Raw genomic sequence first — 20,956 nt, 5'->3', positions numbered from 1 at the left:
TATACCCTTCATAATTTTGTATACCTCTATCACATCTCCTCTGAATCTTCTATGTTCCAAGGAATAGAGCCCTTATACCTCTGGTCCTCCAGTCCCAGCAACATTCCTACAAATTTTCTCTGTACTCTTTCAACCTTATTTACATCTTAACTCTAGGTGGGTGACCAAAACTGTGCACAATACCCCAGATTAGGCCTCACTAACGTCCTGTACAACTTCAACAGAAGATGCCATCTCTGTACCCAATACTTCGACTTATGAAGGCCAACATGCCAAAAGCTTTCTTTACGACCTGACTTTCAATGAATTATGGACCAGTATTCCCAGATCCCTTTGTCCTAAAGCACTCAGTGCCCTGTTGTTCACTGTGTAACCCTACCCTTGTTGGTCCTACCGAAATACACCTCACACTTCTGTGCATTAAATTCCATCTTCTATTTTTCAGTCCAATTTTCCAGCTGGTCCAGATCCCTCTGCAAACTCTGATACCTTCCTCGCTGTTCACTGCACCCCTAATCTTGGTGTCATCTGCAAATTTGCTGACCCAGTTAACCACATTATCATCCAGATCATTGATGTCAATAACAAACAACATCGGCCCCAGCACCGATCCCTGTGGTACACCACCAGTCACAGGCCTCCAACGAGAGAGGCAACCATCTACCACCACTGTCTGGCTTCTCCCCGAAAGCCAATATCTAAACCAATTTAATACGTCATCTTGAATGCCGAGCGACTGATCCTTTTTAACCAACCTCTCACGCGGGACCCTGTCGACTACCCTGCTAAAGTCCACGTAGACAACATTCACTGCCTTGCCTTCATCCACTTTCCTGGTAACTTCCTCAAAAACTCTGTAAGGTTGGTTAGACATGACCTACCACGCATGCAAAGCCATGCTGACTATCCCAATCAGTCTATGACTATCCAAATACTCATAAATCTAGTCCCTTAGAATACCTTCCAATAGCTTTCCCACTACTGATGTCAGGCTCATGAGTCTATAATTTCCTGGTTTATTTTTAGAGCCTTTCTTAAACATTAGCTATCGTCTGGCACCTGATCTGTAGCTAAGGATGATCTAAATATCTCTGCTCGGGCCCCTGCATTTGCCTCCCACGGGGTCCGAGGGAACACCTTATCAGGCTCTGGGGATATCTCCACCATAATTTGCCTCAAGCCAGCAAACATTCCTCCTCTGTAATCTGTACAGGGTCCATGAAATCGATGCTGCTTTGTCTCACCTCTACAGACTCTGAGTCCATCTCCTGAGTAAATACATATGCAAAAAAATTCATGTAGGGTACTTAGCACTCACAATGTGGTCTCCTCGATGGAGGAACCAAACACAGTTTGAGTGACGACTTTGTGGAACATTTTGGCTTCCAATTGCCTGTCCAGTTAATCCTTAACCCAATCCCAATGACCTTTCTAAAATAGGGACCTTAAACTATTCAAATGAAGGTTTGAAGAACACCATCTTATCTTCCTGCTGGGCACATTACAGCCCTCAACAAATTATATATAACCAACCTTTCCATGTTCAAAAAAAAAAGTCAATTTCTTAGGATTTCTTGAATTTCTATTTTGATCTCAGTGCAATTTTACCCATCCTTTAGGAATGTAAATCTGTAGATTCTAGCTGATTTGGCCTCAGTGAAGCTTTCAAAGTATCACAACAAAATTAATGCTCTAAAATACAAGTCTCTTCGGTTTCTATTCTTAGATTAAGGGCCCAAAACTGCCCACAATGCTCCAAGTGTGGTCTGACCAGTGCCTTATACAGTCCGAGCATCATCTCCTTGCTTTTGTATTCTAGCTCTCTTGACATAATACCAACATTGCATTTTCCTTCATCACCATCGACTCAACCTACAAGATGACCTTTAGAGAATCCTGCATGAGGCCTCTAAAGTCCCTTTGGACCTCCGATTTTCGAATTTTCTCCCAATTTAGAAAATAGTCCACATCTTTATTCCCTTCTACCAAAATGCATGACCATGCACTTCCCTACATTATATTCTACCTGTCACTTCTCTGCCCATTCTTCTAATCATTCTGCAGACTCCCTGCCCCTCCATCTATCTTCGTATCTTCTGCAAACATGGCCACAAAGCCATCAATTTGATGGAGAAACATTGTATCATTTCTTAATGCATGTATGCATTTCTAAATGACAATAAAAGAGGACTGAGTGTTCTCATAACCTAAACTTCTTCAAATAAATCATTGACATACAACGTGAAAAGAGGTCCCAACACTGACCCCTGTGGAATTGACAGCCAACCAGAAAAGGCCTCCTTTATTCCCACTCTTTGCCTCCTGCCCATCAGCCAATCTTCTGTCCAGGCTAGTACCTTACCTTTAATACCACAAGCTCTTACTTTGTTGAGCTGCACCTTGTCAAAGGCCTCCGGAAAGTCCAAATAAATGACATCCACTGACAATGTTAAGGGGCACCTTATAAAACGAAGGTTCAAGAAGGGCGTCTGGGGCTTTGGGTACTTGGAGAAGGCAAATGAAGTGGTGACGATCACAGAGGTGGGAAAGAACAGGAACTATTACCTGAAGCAAGAGATTTTGCCCTCTGACATTGCTGAATCGGAAGCCAACGTAGGTTTACCCACACCCGGGATGACCATGACTGAGAGCAAGGTAATCATCAAAATTCATGGCAAGCCCCAGACAGAACAGTGCAGGGTAGTGGTGCAATGGGGAATGAGAGGTGATCATGAACAGAATAACGTGCAGAGCTGGAGTTAAGATCTGAGAACGGGACAGCACCACAGGGAAGGGGATAGGGAAGAGGCATTTGGTTCTGATGTCTGATAGCAGTGGGAAGAAATTTTTAAAAAAAAACAAGGACTCTCTTCCCAAGGTTCTGGGCCAATATCCACTCCTACACAGCACCAATGAAAGAATGGATCTGATAATCGTATGGCAGCTTGCCGTGTTTCGAATGACGACTCCACTGGCCGTGAAAAGCTTTGTGCGGTCCAAGACCGGTGAAAAGCGCCATATCTCCCCACATGCACACCTGGGGAGCTGCAGAGCCAGATGACAAGCTGCGCTCTCAATAACGGGGTGGCAACTCTTCTCAGGCCAAGGCCTTCCCATCAACATGAGGAGGCCCAGGCGGCACTCCGCTCGGAAACCACCACCAACTATCCAAACAGTGGAAGAACCGAAAACAAACTGGATTTTTTTTAAAAAAGCTACTAATTATCAAGAAGCATGAAGGAAATTACCTAACGACATAATAATTTAAAGACGGATAAACATTTAGTAATTAGAATAGGAAGTCGAGTGCCTGGCCAATGAAAACTTGGAGTGGAGGGGAAGATGAACCACAAACTCCTCCTGCCGCCCACCTGACGTGTCAGTTTTAGGTCGAAACTCGTCCATTTAGTCAACGTCTTCCCCCTCCCTCTTTTCGCACTCACCTCCCATTCTGTTCCGCCGTGTCTCCTTTCCCTTTACGTACCCCGTCTTCTCTCTGCACAGGGTCATTCCCCAGTACTGGCGAATTCATGACATTTGTTACAAAACTAACTTGAAACAAACTTGGGAATGTTCGTACTCCAGGCCAGCCTGTGTTGATCTGATTCCCTTTATTTTTCCAGCCCTATTCCTCACTGCCCACCCCACCCCACCTCTTCCTCTTCCCCTCGCCCTCCCCCAACGAGGAGGGATCAGAATAAGAAACGAGATTGTCAGCAGACACCCTTTTTATTCCGTCAGTTCATTGAACTATGCGTTTATCATTGCGGCCGCTACTGGGTCCTAGTGCCGTCGAGTTCATCTAAACTGGAGAACATGTTCAGGAATCTTACCGTAAATATTTATGTTTCCGTGCATCCCGATCTAAATTTGCAATTTGTAATTCGAAAAGAAAAAGAATTTCATTATTAGCATGAGATTATTTAGCTTGGAAAATATCGTACGAGGTTATAACTTAATATTGACTTAGTTTAAACCAATTATCAAACTTCAAAGAAGTCACACAGGAATGCCATGTCTGGAATATGGAGCAATTTCCATGTTGTAAATCAGTTTCCTCCTCTCGAAATGCTTGCTGTCTTCCTTGCAGTGACATATGTGGCTTAGCTGTTTGACTGTACGAGGCTTCACAACTGTTTGTCCGTCTCCTCACGTAACATTCACACTTAACGTACGGCTTTTGAGTTAGTTAGTGAGGAGGAAGAGGGCCAGGAACCCAGAATACTCCCGAAAGTTAAAACCACAGGCAGCGGTTCAGGTTAATTTGGATTGTCAGCACATCCCTGCCAGCTGTCCAGTTCAGAGGAAATGAGCTGTCCCTTTGATTTACCAGTGACATCAGTGCAGATCTGGCAGCACGGGAAGCTGGTCCATCCGCTGTGCCCCTGAGCACCTTGAAATAGCAATCTAATTATTCCCCTCAACCCCTCTTCTACTCCCTCAGTCTACCTTCCACCCTCTCAACACTCTCTCCATTCCCTCAATCCTCTTTCCACTCCCTCAGCCCACTCTCCATTCCCTCGATCCTCTTTCCACTCCCTTAGCCCACTCTCTATTCCTCAACCCCCTCTCCATTCCCTCGATCCTCTTTCCACTCCCTCAGCCCACTCCCCATTCCTTCAATCCTCTTTCCACTCCCTTAGCCCACTCTCCATTCTCTCAACTGCCTTTCCACACCCTCAATCTCCTTCCTGCCCCCTCAGCCCCCTCTCCAGCCCACCAGCTCCCCCTTCATTCCCTCAACCCTCTCTCTGACCCCCTCAATGCCCTCTCTGCTCCCTCAACCCCCTTCTGACCTCTCAACGGCCTCTTTGCTCCATCAAACCCCTTTCCGTTCCCTTAGCCGCTCTCCATTCCCTCAACTGCTTTTCCACGCCCTCAGTCTCCTCTCTGCCCCCTCAGCTCCTCTCCGATCCCTCAACAGCCCCACTCCATCAAACTCCTTTCTGCTCCCTTAAAGGCATCCATTAATCTTGCGAGACCATGGATCTGCGCCTGGAAAGTCTTCACTCTCCAGGGTGCAGACCTGGGCAAGGTTGTATGGAAGACCAGCAGTTGCCCATGCTGCAAGTCTCCCCTCTCCATGACACCAATGTTGTCCAAGGGAAGGGCATTAGGACCCATACAGCTTGGCACCGGTGTCGTCGCAGAGCAATGTGTGATTAAGTGCCTTGCTCAAGGACACAACACATGTTGCCTCGGCTGGGGCTTGAACTCACGACCTTCAGGTCGCTAGTCCAATGCCTTAACTACTTGGCCATGTGCCCACTCCATTCCCTCAACTGCCTTTCCATGCCCTCAATCTCCTCTCTGCCCCCTCAGCTCCTCTCCGATCCCTCAACACCCCCCACTCCTTGAACCCCTTTCTGTTCTCTTAGCCCCCTCTCTACTTCAACCCTCTCTCTGCTCCATCAAACCCCCTCTCCACTTTGCACTGCAAGTTTTAATTTTAAAATTAAGTGTCCAAAGTTTTCCATTGAATCTGATTCCTCCCCGACACAGACATTGCAATCCACATGAAAATAAACCACAGTGTTTAAAAACAACCTGTTTCCCCTAGTTCTTTTGTCAAATATCTTAGATCCATATCCTCAGGTCACTAACCCTCTGCCAGTGAAAACAATTTCCCTTATACACTCAGTCGTAATTTTAATGCCTCCTTTGTCTTTCCGCTTAATGTTAAAGACAACAATCCCGACCCTTCCTCCAGTCTGCATGTGATTAGTTGCTCACTAGAACCATTCCAGTAACCAGACACCCAGTGGGACTGACACAGTCGTGTCAATGTTCTCAATTTCAGTTGTGGTTATGGGTGACGTAATTGCAAAGAGATCTTTATCTGCATTTCTTTTATGTCAACGCAGTGATCCCCCCCCCGGCCCCCCCAGCTCCCTTTATGCACTCTCCACCCTCAGTTTCCAATGGCACCAACCTCTGCCCCACAGTTCAGATTCGAGCGCGAACATGGACCAGACTGTTCCTGGCTCTCAGTAGACCAGGTCACACAGAGCCCGTGAGGGACTTGCTCGGGCTTTCTATGCTACAGTTAAATGCAGAAAGAAATGTTCAAAGTTTGAGATCATGCCTTCCACAATGAGGAAGAAATTTTGTAAATTTCAGGGAGATGTCAACAGAGACAAGTAGGAAGTAGAATAATAAACATACATTGATGAAGGAAGTTGGGAGGTCAGCAATGGAAAGGGAACTCAGTACAGAAATATAATAGTTAATGCATTTGGAAAAGGCAAAAAAGGAAATAAAGGTTTATGATTGATCATAAAAATGTAAAGTAACAGAGGTGTCTTGGAATATATCCACAGATGATGAAGGTAGATGAGGCGGTTAAGAACACAGCACATTAGGCACGGCACAGAAATATAACAAATAGAAAAGTGAACGCAGGCTTTATGTGAGATACTATTTAGTTTCCAGTTGTGTGCACAGTTCTGGATGTTACACCCGGAAAAGGATCTGATGGTACAGCGCAGATGAGATCTAAAGGGGTGTCACCAAAGTCCAGATTCAGATGGAAGCAAAGGAGAACTGAGGAAAAGGTTTTCACCAAAACCTCACTCCCTGAAGACAGAACACCTCTTAAATAACTCCCTGAGTGACTACTTGAAGACCTGTGGGTGAGAGCTGGGAAGTGGGATTAAGCTACAAAGACACAGTGGGCAAGAAAAGCCCATTCAATGTCACAAATGTCTGTGATTCTTTGATCCACAGTCTCGTATAGATGGGTGATACTGGAGAGATGTGGGTGCCACTACAGAGGTGAATATTTATTGTTAATCCCTAATTACACTCAGGTGCCTTGCTTAACCAGTTCAACCCCAGCACTGCGTGTTTGCAGACAGAACGGTTAAGGATGGCAGACTGATGAAGGGTCTCAGCCTAAAAAGTTGACCCTTTATTCCTTTCCATTGATGCTGCCGGACCTGCTGAGTTCCTGCATTTTGTTTGTCTAGGTCTGGATTTCTGGGATCTACAGAATTTCTTGTGTTTGTTATTTTCATTACTATCACTTATATGTTTTATTTAACTAACTGTATTTAAATTTCCCATCTTGTATAGTGGGTTTGAACCTGTGGACAAGGGGTTGAAAAGCGATCAGATTGTCAACAGCTCTGGCAGTGATAAGGAGAAACTATCTGCAATGGTAGGAGATTTAGAAACTAGATGACAAAGATCTAAGACAAACCAAAAAAACCAGACACAATGGGATCATTCATAAAAATGGAAGGAATGGGACAAAATCAATAGCCCTACTAGAGACTAGCAAAGCACAAATTATCTATGTTTATCTAGAATGGGGCGAAAGCATTAACGAGTCAGTTGATAAGCTATTAACCAAGGGTTAACAAATGGTTCTCAGAAATAAAAGAACAAGAGTGGAGCTGGATATTTCCTGAGAAGGAGTGTTTATGTTTGGAGGAGACATTGGAGGGATTGAGGAGGGACATGATTGAGGTGTATATAATGATGAGGACATGGGGGAAAAGACCAGTAAACCTTGCCCCTTTCCGGAGATGAATAAAACTAGAGGACTTAGTTTGGGATAAGAGATTTACAGTGAACTTGGGGAGGGACGTTCTTCACTCTCCAAGTGGAACCTGGAACTCATTGCCTGAGAGGGCGATGGACGCAGAGTCACTGGCAGTAGTAATGAGTTAATAAAACAGTTAACAAGAACCAAAGGGGAGATGTTCTAGGATACCCCACTCAGGGGCAAAGGGAGTTTCGAGTTTGGCAACCAGAGGTGTCCCGCTCAGTGCGAACAGACCAGCCCAACTTTCCTGCGGACAAGCAGTAAAATTGCCAAGGCACAGAAGGCTACTGGACAAGTATTGGAAGGTGGAATTCATACAGATAGGCGCCACTGGGTCAGCATAGGCCGAATGGCCTCTTTCCGTGCTGTACCTTCAGCAGACCCCATTCCCCCCACCATGATGACAACCAGAAATTTTACATCCTCAGATGCATTATGAAACGCATTCTTAATGAAAAAACACACTTGTGCGGAATAATATTCCTCGAACACAAAGTGATAATGACCACGTTATCTCTCCCTTGTGATGTTAAGTCAAGGATTCCCAACATTTATGCCATGGACCAATACCATTAAGCAAGGGGTCTGTGAACCCCAGGGACTTTTTTCATGTTTTTTTTTGCGCTTGAGACAACATCCATTTCTATAACCTCACTCAAAAAAACTAACTCTGTCGTTTAGAAAACAATAAACACAAGAGATTGTGCACACACTCAAAATGCTGGAGAAACCCAGCAGGTCAGAGTCAAAGAACACCACAGCACAGAAACAGGTCTTTCCGCCCATCTAGACTATGCTGAACCTTTAATATACCTAGTCCCACCGATCTGCACCCAGGAATACTGTGTGCAGTTTTGGGCCCCCTAACTTAGAAGGGATGGACTGATGTTAGTGAGAGTTCAGAGAAGATTTACGAGGATGATTCCTGGAATGCAGGGGCTAACATATGAGGAGCGTTTGTCGGCTCTTGGACTGTATTCATTAGAGTATAGAAAAGTGAGAGGGAACCTCATAGAAACATTTCGAATGTTGAAAGGGTTGGACAGAGTATATGTAGAAAGGCTGCTTCCCTTGGTGGGTGAGTCCAGGACAAGAGGCCACAGTCTTAGAATTAGAGAGTACCCATTTAAAACAGAGATGAGGAGAATTTTTTTTAGCCAGAGGGTCGTGGATTTGTGGAATTCGTTGCCACATACAGCTGTGGAGGTCCGATCATTGAGGGTGTTTGAGGAGGAGATTGACAGGTATCTGATTTGACAGGGTATCAAGGGATATGGGGAAAAAGCCGGGCACTGGAACTAGATGGGAGAATAGTTTAGCTCATGGTGGAGTGGCGGAGCGGACCCAATGGACCGAATGGCCTACTTCTGCTCCTTTGTCTTGTGATCTTGTGATCGCAGCACTCGATGCATGTACTATCTAAATTTCTCTTGAATTTTGAAATCAACCCCGATTGCCTCACTTGCGCTGGCAGCTTGTTCCGCATTCTCACCACTCCGAGCGAAGAAATTCCCCCTCGTGTTCCCTTTAAACATTTCACCCTTAACCCGTGACCTCTGGTTCTCGTCTCACCCAACCCCAGTGGGAAAAGCCTGCTTGCATTTATCCCATCTATATCCTCATAATTTTGTATACTTATATCAAATCTCCCCTCAGTTGAAGTTGGGCAACATGATGAATTGTCTCGGCCCGAAACATCGACTGTTTAATTCCAACCCCCCCCCCCGCCCCAATAAATGTTGCCCGACTTGCTGTGTTCCGCCAGAATTTTGTCTGTGTTGCTCTAACGTGCAGAAATGCGATTAAATGCATCAGGGAGCTTCATTGGCAGTTCAGTGCTTAGGGATAACCGGATTTTAAAGGTACTATAGAAATGGGAGACCCTTTTAAAAACCTCAATATGATGCAACCTCATCGACACAGAATAAAAATGTTTTAATGTACAAATATTTGAACATCCTGTCTTGTATTTTCATACAGTGAATGGCCATTTGGGCCGCAGTCAGCTACTGTCTATCATAAAACCACAGCCGTGTTTGGTTTCCCCACCTTTGTGCTGGAAGAGGAAGTTTTTCTCCAAGCCAATTTCTTCACACGCTGTTTTGTTTTGCGACAGACGGGCTGCAATTTCCTGAATTCGGCACATTGCTGTCCTGTGCTTCCTGTTTTGCATTTTTTGAGCTGGTCTACAGCCAAACTCCACCTCTCACGGCAGGAAGACATTGCGAGCTGGTCCTCGCAGTGCTGTGGAACCTACTGCCCTCTGCTGGCTGCTTCTGGTAGTCGGTATGTTCCGGCATGTGCAGTCGAATTTCAAAATCCGGAGACACACGACACAGTGCATGCTGGAATCTAGTGCAACATTATCAGAAGCTAAAGGAAACAATGAACATAATATAATGGAATTCATTTGCAATTAAAGTCAGATGTAGCGTTGTTACAGTGAAGTAAAGGGAATTATAGAGGCAAGAGAGAGGAGCTGGCCAAAGATGATTGGAAGGGGATGCTAGCAGCAATGACTTGTGTTTCTGGGAGCAATTCGGAAGATGCAGGATCGAAGAAGTAGTATTCTAAAGGCAAGATGACGCAAAGGTGGCTGACAAAGGAAGTGAAAGCCAAAATAAAAGTAAAAGAAGGGGCATATAATAGAGCAAAATTTACTGGGAATTTAGAGGATTGGAAAATTTTTAAAAAACCAACAGATGACAACTAAAAAGTCCATGGGGGGAGATGAAATATGAAGATAAGCTGGCCAATAATATTAAAAATGATATCAAAAGTTTTTTTTCAGATATATAAAGATTAAAAGAGAGGCAAGAGTAGATATTGGACTGCTGGAAAATTATGCTGGAGAGATAGTAACAGGTAAAACGAAATGGCGGATGAACTGAATAACAATTTTGCATCAGTCTTCACTGTGGAAGACACTGGTACAATGTCAAGAGGCAGAAGTGAGTGCAGTTGCTGTTACCAGGGAGATGGTGTTTGGGAAAGTGAAAAGTCTGAAGGTAGATAAGTCATGCAACACACATCAAAGTTGCTGGTGAACGCAGCAGGCCAGGCAGCATCTCTAGGAAGAGGTACAGTCAACGTTTTGGGCCGAGACCCTTCGTCAGGACTAACTGAAGGAAGAGCTAGTAAGAGATTAATTAGGAAGAGTAAGAGATGCTGCCTCGCCTGCTGCGTTCACCAGCAACTTTGATGTGTGTTGCTTGAATTTCCAGCATCTGCAGAATTCCTCGTGTTTAGGTAGGTAAGTCAGTTGGATCTTCAAGTAGCTGTGGAGGCATTAGCAATGATCTTACAAGAACACTATATTATGGCATGGTTCTAGAGGATGGAAAGTTGCAAATATCACTCCACTCCTCAAGAAGGAAGGGAGGCAGAAGAAAGATAGGCCAGTTAGCCTGATCGCAGTGGTTGGGGAAGATGTTGGTTTGGGAGTACTTGGAGGCACGTGATAAAACAAGGGCAAAGTCAGCATGGTTTTCTTAAGGGAAAATCTTGCCTGACAAATCTGTTGGAATTCTTTGAATAAATAACTAGCAGGACAGACAACGGGGAATTGGTGTACATTCTACACTTGGATTTTCAGAAGGCCTTTGGCAAGGTGCTGCACATGAGGCTACTAAACAAGGTAAGAGCCCAGGGTAGTACAGGAAAGACACTAGCATGGATAGAGCATTGGCTGGTTTGCAGGAGACAAAGAGTGAGAATAAAGGGAGCCTTTTGGGATAGCCTGTGGTGTTCCACAGGCATCTACACTGGGACCACTTCTTCATATGTTGCATGCCAATGATTTGTATGATGAAATTGATGGCTTTGTGGCAAAGTTTGAAGATGATATGAAGATAGGTGGAAGGGCAGGTATTTGAGGAAATAGAGAGGCTACAGAAGGACTTAGATTAGGAGAATGGGCAAAGAAGTGGCAGATGAAATACAGTGTCGGGAAGTATATGGTCATGTACTTGGGCAGAAGGAACAAAAGCATAGACTATTTTCTAAACAGGGAGAAAATTCAAAAATCTGAGATGCAAAGGGATTTGTGAGTCCTCGTGTAGGGTGGCCTAAAGGTTAATTTGTTGGTTGAATTGGTGATGAGAAAGGTGAATACAATGTAATCATTAATTTCATGAGGACTAGAATATAAAAGCAAGAATGTAATGCTGAGGTTTTATAAGTCACCAGTGAGGCCTCACTTAGAGAATTATGAGCAGTTTTCAGCCCCTTATTGAAGAAAAGATGTACTGACATTGGACAGGGTTCAGTGAAAATTCATGAGAATAATTCTGGGAATGAAAGGGTTATAACTTGAGCAGCAATGAAGGCTCTGGGCCTGTAATCACTGGAATTTTGAAGATTCAGGTGAGGCGGGGGGGGGGGAATCTTATTGAAATCTATGGAATATTGGAAGGCCAAGATAGAGTGGATGTGAAGAGGATGTTTCCTTTGGTGAGAGAGTAGGACCAGAGGGCACAGCCTCGAAATAAAGGGACATCCATTTAGAACAGATGAGGAGGTATTTCTGCAGTCTGTGGTGAATCAAATATTGCTGTGATGATTGTACGTTCTAGTATCAATTGTTTGGCGACAATAAAGTATAAAGTATCTGTGGAATTCTTTGCCACAGGGAGCTGTGGAGGCCAAGTGACTGGGTGCATTTAAGGAAGAGGTCGATAGGTTCTTGATTAGTCAGGGTGTCTTGACTGGGGGAGAAGGCAGGAGAATGGGGTTGAGAGGGAAATAAATCGGCCATGATGAAATGGTAGAGCAGACTCAATGGGCCAAATGGCCTAATTCTGCTCCTAAGGTGGAGGAACTCCACTGAATTCCGCCAGCATCTCCTGAGAATTATAAATTAACTCCATGTAAGTATAAATGTTGGTGAGATGCAAGAAAGTGAGGTGCAGTCTGTTTGGTGGAAATGTTGGATGGTGTGTCGAAGTGTGCATCAGTGGGTGGAGGTGCAGTTTGTGTGTCGAGGTGCTGGATGGTGCATGGAGGTGCAACCCGTTTGTGGAGATGTTGGACACTGTCTGGACGTGTTGGACAGTGGGTGGAGGTGCTGTCTGTGTATTGAAGTGTTTGTTGGTTGGTGGAGGTGCTGGACAGTGCATGGATGTGCAGTCTGTTGTGGAGATGTTGGACACTGCGTGGATGTGCTGGATGGTGGGTGAAGGAGCTGTCTGTGTGTCGAGGTGTTGGACGATTCATGGACATGCTAGATGCGCTGTGGAGGTGCTGGACGGTCCATGGAGGAGCAGCCTGTTTGTGAAGCTGTTGGATGTTGTTAGATAGCAACACAAGTGAGTATACATAGCCAATTGGGCCTCAGCTGAAGATTTGTGGCAGTATTGTTTAACTAGTTGGGATAATAATACAATGAAAAGATAATAACAGGAAAAGATGCGAAAAAGAAGTTTAGAGATCTCTGTGGCAACAGCTGCTAACCATAATTACGGGAATAGTGGTTGCATGGAATTATTAAACAGCACTATCATCTTCCCAATTTAACCATGACCTCATTTTCTTTGGCCATCTTCTCCCCCAATGCCATCAATTTTCTAGCACCACAAGGTTGGTACCAGCTACCAGAGGATGTACAACCCTGATTTGGATACGATGATCTCAGTCAGACCAAGGGATTGATTGTGGACGTCAGGAAGGGGAAGTCAAGGGAATACATACCAGTTTCTCATTGAGTGATCAGAAGTGGAAAAGGTGAGTAGTTTCAAGTTCCAAGTTGTCAACATCCCTGAAGGTACTATCCTGGGCACAACAGTGGCTGTATTTCATCATCTAGTAGCACCTGCATTCACTGGTGATGAAACTCCTGCCTGAGAAGTGACTTGGATCCACTCCAATTTGCCTACTGGTATAACAGGTCCACAGCAGATGTCATCTCATTGGCTCTTCACCCAACCCTGAAACATCTAGACAGCAAAGATGCATACATCAGTATGCTCTTTATCAACTGCAGCTTGACATTCAATACTAATCAATAATCTTCCAATATCTTGGCCTCAACACCTCCATGTGCAATTGGATCCTTGGTTTCCTCACTTGCAGACCCCAGTCAGTTCGGATTGGCAATAGCATCTCCTCCACAATCTCCATCAGCACAGGTGCACCACAAGGCTGTGTGCTTAGCTCCCTGCTCTGCTTGCTTTGCATGTATGACTGTACGGTTAAGCACAGCTCCAAGGCCATATTTAAGTTTGCTGATGACGCCACTGTCATTGGGTGGTGACGAATCAGTATATAGGAAAGAGATTGAAAATCTAGTGAGTGGTGCTAAAACAACAACCTCTCAATGTTAGCATGTGCAAGGAGCTGATTATTGACTTCGTGCAGAGGGAACCGGAGATCCATGAGCCAGTCCTCATTTGGGGATCAGAGGTGGAGTGGGTCAGTAAGTGTCATCATTTCAGAGGACCTGCCTGGGCTCAGCTCACAATTACAATCACAAAGAAAGCACAGCAGTGCCTCTACTTCCTTTGAAGATTGTGAAGATTCGGCGTGACATCTAAAACTTTGACAAACTTCTGTGGATGTGTAGTGGTGAGTATATTCACTGCCCAGTATGAAAGCAACAATGCCTTTGAACAGAAAATCCTACAAAAAGTAGTGGATACAGCCCAGTCCATCACAGGCAAAGCCCTCCCCACCATTGAGCACATATACACAGAGCTCTGTTGCAGGAAAGCAGCTTCCATATTCAGGACCACCACCACCACCTCGGTCATGCTCGAGGTCTGCTCGCTGCTGCCATCAGGAAGTTGGTACAGGAGCCTCAGACCCTCAGCACCAGGCTCTGGAACAGTTATCACCCTTCAACAGTCAGAGGAGATACCTTCACTTGCCCCATCTGAACTGTTCCCACAACCTAGTCTTACTTTCAAGGACTCTTAATCTCATGTTCTCAATATTTATTATTTTCTCATTTGTATTTGCAGTTTGTTGCCCTTTTGCACATTGGTTGTTAGTCCACACCCTCTTGGGTGACTGATTCTATTATGGTTCTTGGAATTACTGAGTATGCCCGCAAGAAAACAAATGTGAGAGTGGTATATGATGACCAATATGAACTTTGATAACAAATTTACTTCAGTTTGAGGAGATCTGGTACATCACCAAAGCCTCTTGCAAACTTCTATGGCTGTACTACGGACAGCATTCAAACTGGCTGTATCACCATCTGGTTGGGGAATCAGGATTAGGGAAAAAGCTGCTTAAAGTTGTAAACTCAGCAGCTCCGTCAGGGGCACGAGTGTCACCAGCACCAAGGGATTCTTCAAAGAGGCAGCATCCAGCATCAGCCAGGATATGCCCTCTTCTCATTACTGCCACCAGGGAGGTGCTACAGGAGCCTGAAGACTCTCAGCATTTCTTGAAACATCAGATCTATGAATGGACAATGAACTCATTAACACCACCTCAGTATTTTTTCCTCATTCTCTTTTTATAATAATTTATTTTTTTAAAGGCATACTTATTGTAATTGTAGCTTTTTTATTGCTGTGTATTTCAATGTACTACTGCTGCATAACAAATTTCAGGATACACATCAGTGATATTAAACCAGATTCTCATTCTCTCGACTTCCACTGGCTTCAAGGAATTCAGGCAAACATATCTCAGCAAGAGGCAATACAATCCACACCCTGTCCTCAAATAGTCTGTTGATACATTTTAAAATAGAGATTCACTGCCTTAATATCACTTATGTTGGAAAGAACAGACAGATTCAGACGAGAGCAAGGCAAGTCCAGCACTTCAAGACTTTATCGTGCATAATAAGATGATACAGAATTTGTTTATAAACAGAATTAGTTTGCAGGAACACAGTTATGATTAATAATTAACAAGACAATCTCTGGTATGTTCCTTTATTGAATTAGTCATCACTGTTTCATCGTGATTATGCAGCAATCACAGGCATTTCAAGGTGAAGTGGAGGGACAGTAGACATAATATTTCTGCTTTTTACATCCTTGGCACATCCCACAGCTCCCGAAAAGGTGACTACACCTGAGGTCTGATAAATCAGCAGGCATTTTGTGTACTGGTTGGGTAGCTCAAATAGTAAGGACCAGATTTAGCTTAGAGGCAAGAAGTATTGAGCAGTTACTTGGCTAACAAAACCAGAATACTACTGGAACTCAGCCAATCTTGCAGGATCTGTGGGAAGAGAAATCTGTTAACATTTTGGGGTCAGGCAGAATGTCAACTTATTTCACCACCCCCAACCCTCCAGCATTGCCTGACTAGCTGAAATTGTTCCAGCTTTTTCTAACTATTTCAAACTCCAGTATCTGCAGCTCCTGGAGCTGTTTGACTTCTACAAAACTGCGTATGGGATTCTGTCACTCCACAAGAGGGGAGATGGGGCCTTGGTTCAACATCTCAACCAACACCTTGCAGCTCTGAAAAAAAGAGGCACCCATTGAGTTAACAACTGGGGTGGGGAGGGGGGGGGGTAATCACAGTCCTTCAACCACCAGACTGGCTGCACCACAAATCCAGGTGACAGCCAGCTATTTGCATGAGTGACAAGCTCTGAAGAACCTGTGAAGATTGATTTATGAGAGGCACTGAACACCTAGCCCACTGTGGATACCATGCATCAGACAGCAACACTCTCTGCCTTGTTATTTCTGTGTAGTCAGTAACCCAGAATTTTTATTTAAAGCTCCAAGTACCTCTGCTGAAAATGACAGTAAAGGGGGGTTGAATTTACAGGCCAGTCCATGGCTGAGGAAGGTATTCTGTAAATGCGAGCCCGTAGATGCTGTTAGGTATTTGCATTCTGTCATGGTTTCCATGCCTCACAAAAGCTGTGATTTGATAAATTTGTCGAAAATCAGTGAACGGTTCAGTTGGGGTCTCAGATTTCTCCCTTGTAAAATTACTGGCCAGTTATCCCCGTGACCACCCATTACTGGTCAGTTACACCTGTGGCCAATATTCCTTCTAATTTGTAATGAACAGCATGCGCAAAGATCTTGTGCTGTGCAATTTTTTTGCCCAGTGACAACAACATGTGCATACTGAATTTTATATAGAGTGGTATACATTTTAACAGCTAGCAAATCACTGTCAACAAGAACTTTGATCTCCTCAGGGTTTGATTGTTTTCACTCTTGTTCATCTACACTCACAAAACACAGGTAGCAGGCCTGTAGTGGGTAATGAAGGATTTTCTTGCCAGAGCTTTTGCACACTGTCCATATGTGATTTGCCTGCTAAATGATGCTTTAAAGTCAAGTTTCTAAATATCACTCCACTTCCCACTTGCAAATTGTCCAGCAACTTTTGCATCACAATAATACACGCAGGGGATACCAGTTTCTGCATTGTACAAATATTTCTTGTAGCTGCACGTTCCTAACCTCATGAGCTATTAGCAGATCAGTTTCTACTGTTTCATTAAGTCATTCCGCTTTAAATGAACTAGCAGTTCCTTTGTGCTCCAGGCCCTTTGCTTCTTCAGAATTTGACGTAGTGAATCAGTAACTTCTTCAATAAGAACAGTATAAATAGGTCAGTTCTAAATTCTGTGACAGATCATCTCCAACTCCACGTTGTCAACATTGTTCACATCAGAAACCAGAAAAGAAAATGTGATTGTTTACAATCATGAAATATACTTAACATGGCAATGAGGTAGAGGTGTCAACCTCTCAAACACAGTTTAAAATTTGCTAGTAGTGCACACCATATAGAGGGAATATTGCCCAGGTTCACCTATTACTGGTCCTGGTTACCCCCATGACTGCCCATTACTGGTCACAGTAAGGACTAAGGATCTTTTGCAAAAGACAGATATGAACAAATCCAAGAGCGAATAGCACCTTTAAGATGCTCTACAGTGACAAAGAACTTCAGAAGCGTCGACACTGTTTTAAAATATTGAAACAAGTACCCAAATCCAAACACAAGAAATTCTGCAGGTAACTGGAAATCCAAACCAACACACACAAAATGCTGGAGGAACTCAGATCAGGCAGCATCTACGGGGAGAGGAATAAACAGTCAATGTTTCAGGCTGACACTCTGGAAAGGAAGGGGGAAAACACCAGAATAAAAAGGTGGGGGGGGGTTGTGGAATGGGAGGAAAGATAGCTAAAAGGTGATAAGTGAAACCCTGTGGGTGGCAAAGGTTAAGTGCTAGAGGAGGAGGAATCTGATACGCGAGGTGTGTGGACCACAGGAGAAACGGAAGAAAGGGCACGGAGGGGGGCGGGGGGGGGGGTAAATTGGCAGGTGAGAAGAGGCAAGAGGCTGGAGTGGTGAATAGAAGAGGGAGGGGGAGGGAATATGTTTACTGAACAGAGAAATTGATGATCATGCCATCAGCTGGCAGTCTAGCCAGATGGAATACAAGGTGTTGCATCCCCACCCTAGGGGGTGGCCTCATCGTGGCACAAGATGAGACCATGGACTGACATGTCGGAAAGGGATTCAGAATTAAAACGTTGGGCCACTGGGAAGTTCCAGTTTTGGCGGAGGTGCTCAACAAAGTGGTCCCCCAATTTACAACTGGTCTCACTAATGTAGAGGTCACATTGGGAGCACCGGATAGAATAGACTATCCCAGCAGATTGGCAGATGAAGTGTTGCTTCACCTGGAAGAATTGTTTGGGGACCTGAATGGAGGTGAGGGAGGAGGTGAATGGGCTTTAGCACTTTGGCCGCTTGCAGGGAGGGGGATTAGTGGGGAGGGATGAACAGTGAAGGGAATTGCAGAGATCATAAGATACAAGAGCAGAATGAAGCTATTTGGCTCATAGTCTGCGCCACTATTTCACCATGGCTGATCCAATTTTCCTCTGCCCCAGTCTCTTGCCTTCTCCCCGTTCCAATCAAGAATCTATCAACCTCTGCCTTTAAGTATTCAATGCCGATAAAAAGTATTCACCCCCAGAAGTTTTCGTGCTTTATTATTTCAATAACAAAGGGGAGATTGAAAAGGGAATCTCCTGAAAATAGGAAAGAGTCAGACTTAGCCTCTAGATCAGTGATCAGTGGCTGCTTGTAAATTTATCCCAGTCATTAGGAAGAATGCAAGTTTCTTTATTAAAAAGTTTAAAAAGGCACCTTTGATATTGTGAAATGAAATGGAAGACTTGATTTTTAATCTGTTCCCGGTGTAATTTTTTTTAAAAAACACTGTCGTATCGAATGGCCTCCTCATATGTAACAGGTTTACTATGGTACTCTGTTGTATGTATGGGTTCAGATACTTGCTCTCCACATATCCCCACTTATAGAATGCAGCCTTGGCAATTTAAGCAGCCATTTCCAAGACTTCAGCAGAGTGCATCAGGAGGTGCTTCCTCTTAGCCTGGGAGTGCTCACTGAGTAATGATCTACGTCTCTCTCAGGACGATTGTTCAAGGCCTGTGCCAGCTGGTGTGGGTACTGCACTGGGAGATCATTCAAGCCTACTTAAGCCCTTGCCTCTCAGTGCAATATGGAAAGGAAGGCTTATTTTACTGGAGCCGTGGGGAAAGGAGGAAAACATTACACACCTGTCCAGCGAGCCAGACAAAACGGGGAAAGGGAAACCTGACTATACACGGCACAGTGCCTTCTGCCCTTTCATGCATGCACCCAATTTCCCCAAACTCCAGAAAAACTACATCATCAAAAGGTGAATACACACCTCTCCTCACCATCCTCATAGGAAAATATAGGCATCAAATGAAATCCTGCAGCCAATCAAAGCACGGCCTCTTGTTCCAGTGACGGGGAGTGCCCAGACCAGTGAAGGTGTGAGCACTCAGTTGATCAGAATAGCTCATCTGCAGGAAGAGGTTACTCAAGATATCATAGTGTGATCTAGAAGATTGGGCAATTTTATTGGTGTATTTGATGTTAAAGAGGAATTGACAAAGTAGTAAACACCATCTTTGCTGGTTTGGAGTATATTGTAAAAATTAGGACTAAGTACTTAAGTGACACTTGGAAACATTTCCGCACACAAATCATGCTGGAAATTTGGATTTGGTCTGTTAATGAAAACTGATGCAGTCAGTTATTAATTCTAATTCTGAGATTGATACTTCGGTTAAAAGAGAGAGGTTATAAGGAGTTTGGAGTGCAGATCACCCCCAACTGCATTGAATAGCAAGTCATGGAGTTAAATGGATTCTCATGTTGTTAAGATGTGTGTGAGTTGTCAGATTATGTGGAAGAACAAAGATTGATCCTGGATCCAATCTCAGAAAATTCATCTGTCAACAGTTGTGGATGGGGCTCCTTGCAAAGGACCTGCTGACTCACCCTCTACAGCTGATTAAAGCCCACATTCCTATTGCCCTACTCACCAGAAGCACTGGCAAGGGTCAGTCATAACAAGAAGTTCAAATGGCTTCTCCCACCTATTGTTTCAAAATAAAATCAAAATCATGCCAATCCCTGGCTAATGGCAGTCAGAGCAGTCTGTATCTGCCAGCTCTCCAGCAGGTATCTGGTTGAACTTCTCCAGAATGGCCTCGGGTGTCAGATTGGGCAAGCCACTATCCAGTGGGCAACCCTCCACCAGGCTGTTCATGGGTGTTGGAGGCAGTGGCAAGTCTTCATCCTGGCAGGTGTCCTCTGTGCGGCTGGCATCGCTGCCGTTGCCCCAACCTCTGCACTCGTGCATGCCCATTGCTCCCTCTGTCTCCCAGGCCTTTAGCCAACGCTCAATGATGGGAAGCACCTTCTTGCGAGAAGCCAGCCTGTTGCCCTGGAAGTAGGCACTGATCTCAGATGAGGGGCTATACATTGGCAACAGCTGTAGTGATGGGGCCTCGGACTTCTCCAATACACAGCTCACCTGCAAAACGCAGAATCTGAAGGTTAGACACCAGTACACAAGGAAATCTTCAGATGCTGGAATTTCAAGCAACACACACAAAAAATGCTGGTGGAACGCAGCAGGCCAGGCAGCATCTATAGGAAGAGGCACAGTCGACGTTTTGGGCTGAGACCCTTCATCAGGACTTTGAGAGTCCCGGCCTGCTGCGTTCATCAGCAATTTTTATGTGTGTTGTTAGACACCAGTGACAGGCTGCCTGGTGGCAGTCCGGACAAACTTCCTGCTCCACGGGGGATCACGTGAGTAAGCAATGGAGTAAGGCGTGTTTGGCTGGGCTCCTGCCCAACTTTTACTTTATTGTATATTTAGAATAGCGCTTTCTTTCAAATCTTATCAAAGTAAGTAAATAAGTCATCTAAGTACATATAGAGAGAGTTACTTTGTTCTCTGACATGTGGCAATGGCATCTAAGCTTCGAAAATATAAATACACTGGGCCCACTAACACCAAGACGACCGACTCCCCGGCGCAAAGTTTAAGTGCTGACCGTGAACGCGCAAGTATCCTACCCCGCACGAACTCAGGCGAAATGGACACAG

At 44.6% G+C, this 20,956-nt stretch overlaps 2 protein-coding genes across 4 annotated transcripts in view; both read right to left on the bottom strand.

Moving 5' to 3' along the window:
* bnipl (BCL2 interacting protein like) overlaps positions 1–3,654 on the bottom strand; it is a 78,516-nt gene extending 74,862 nt beyond the window's left edge. For 2 of the 3 annotated variants that reach the window (XM_063041634.1, XM_063041633.1), the window contains exon 1: positions 3,444–3,654. In XM_063041634.1, coding sequence (XP_062897704.1) covers positions 3,444–3,532 — 89 coding nt within the window. In that variant the 5' untranslated portion in view covers positions 3,533–3,654. The remainder of the gene's footprint in view (positions 1–3,443) is intronic. The other variant, XM_063041635.1, reaches the window with a different exon arrangement.
* Positions 3,655–15,037: 11,383 nt separating this feature from the next.
* prune (prune exopolyphosphatase) overlaps positions 15,038–20,956 on the bottom strand; it is a 44,013-nt gene continuing 38,094 nt past the window's right edge. Inside the window, exon 8 of the mRNA XM_063041631.1 lies at positions 15,038–20,375. Coding sequence (XP_062897701.1) covers positions 19,977–20,375 — 399 coding nt within the window. The 3' untranslated portion in view covers positions 15,038–19,976. The remainder of the gene's footprint in view (positions 20,376–20,956) is intronic.

Source organism: Mobula hypostoma, chromosome 2 (genome assembly GCF_963921235.1).
Source record: "Mobula hypostoma chromosome 2, sMobHyp1.1, whole genome shotgun sequence".
Taxonomy (NCBI): domain Eukaryota; kingdom Metazoa; phylum Chordata; class Chondrichthyes; order Myliobatiformes; family Myliobatidae; genus Mobula; species Mobula hypostoma.
This window is presented reverse-complemented; position numbering and strand designations above follow the sequence as displayed.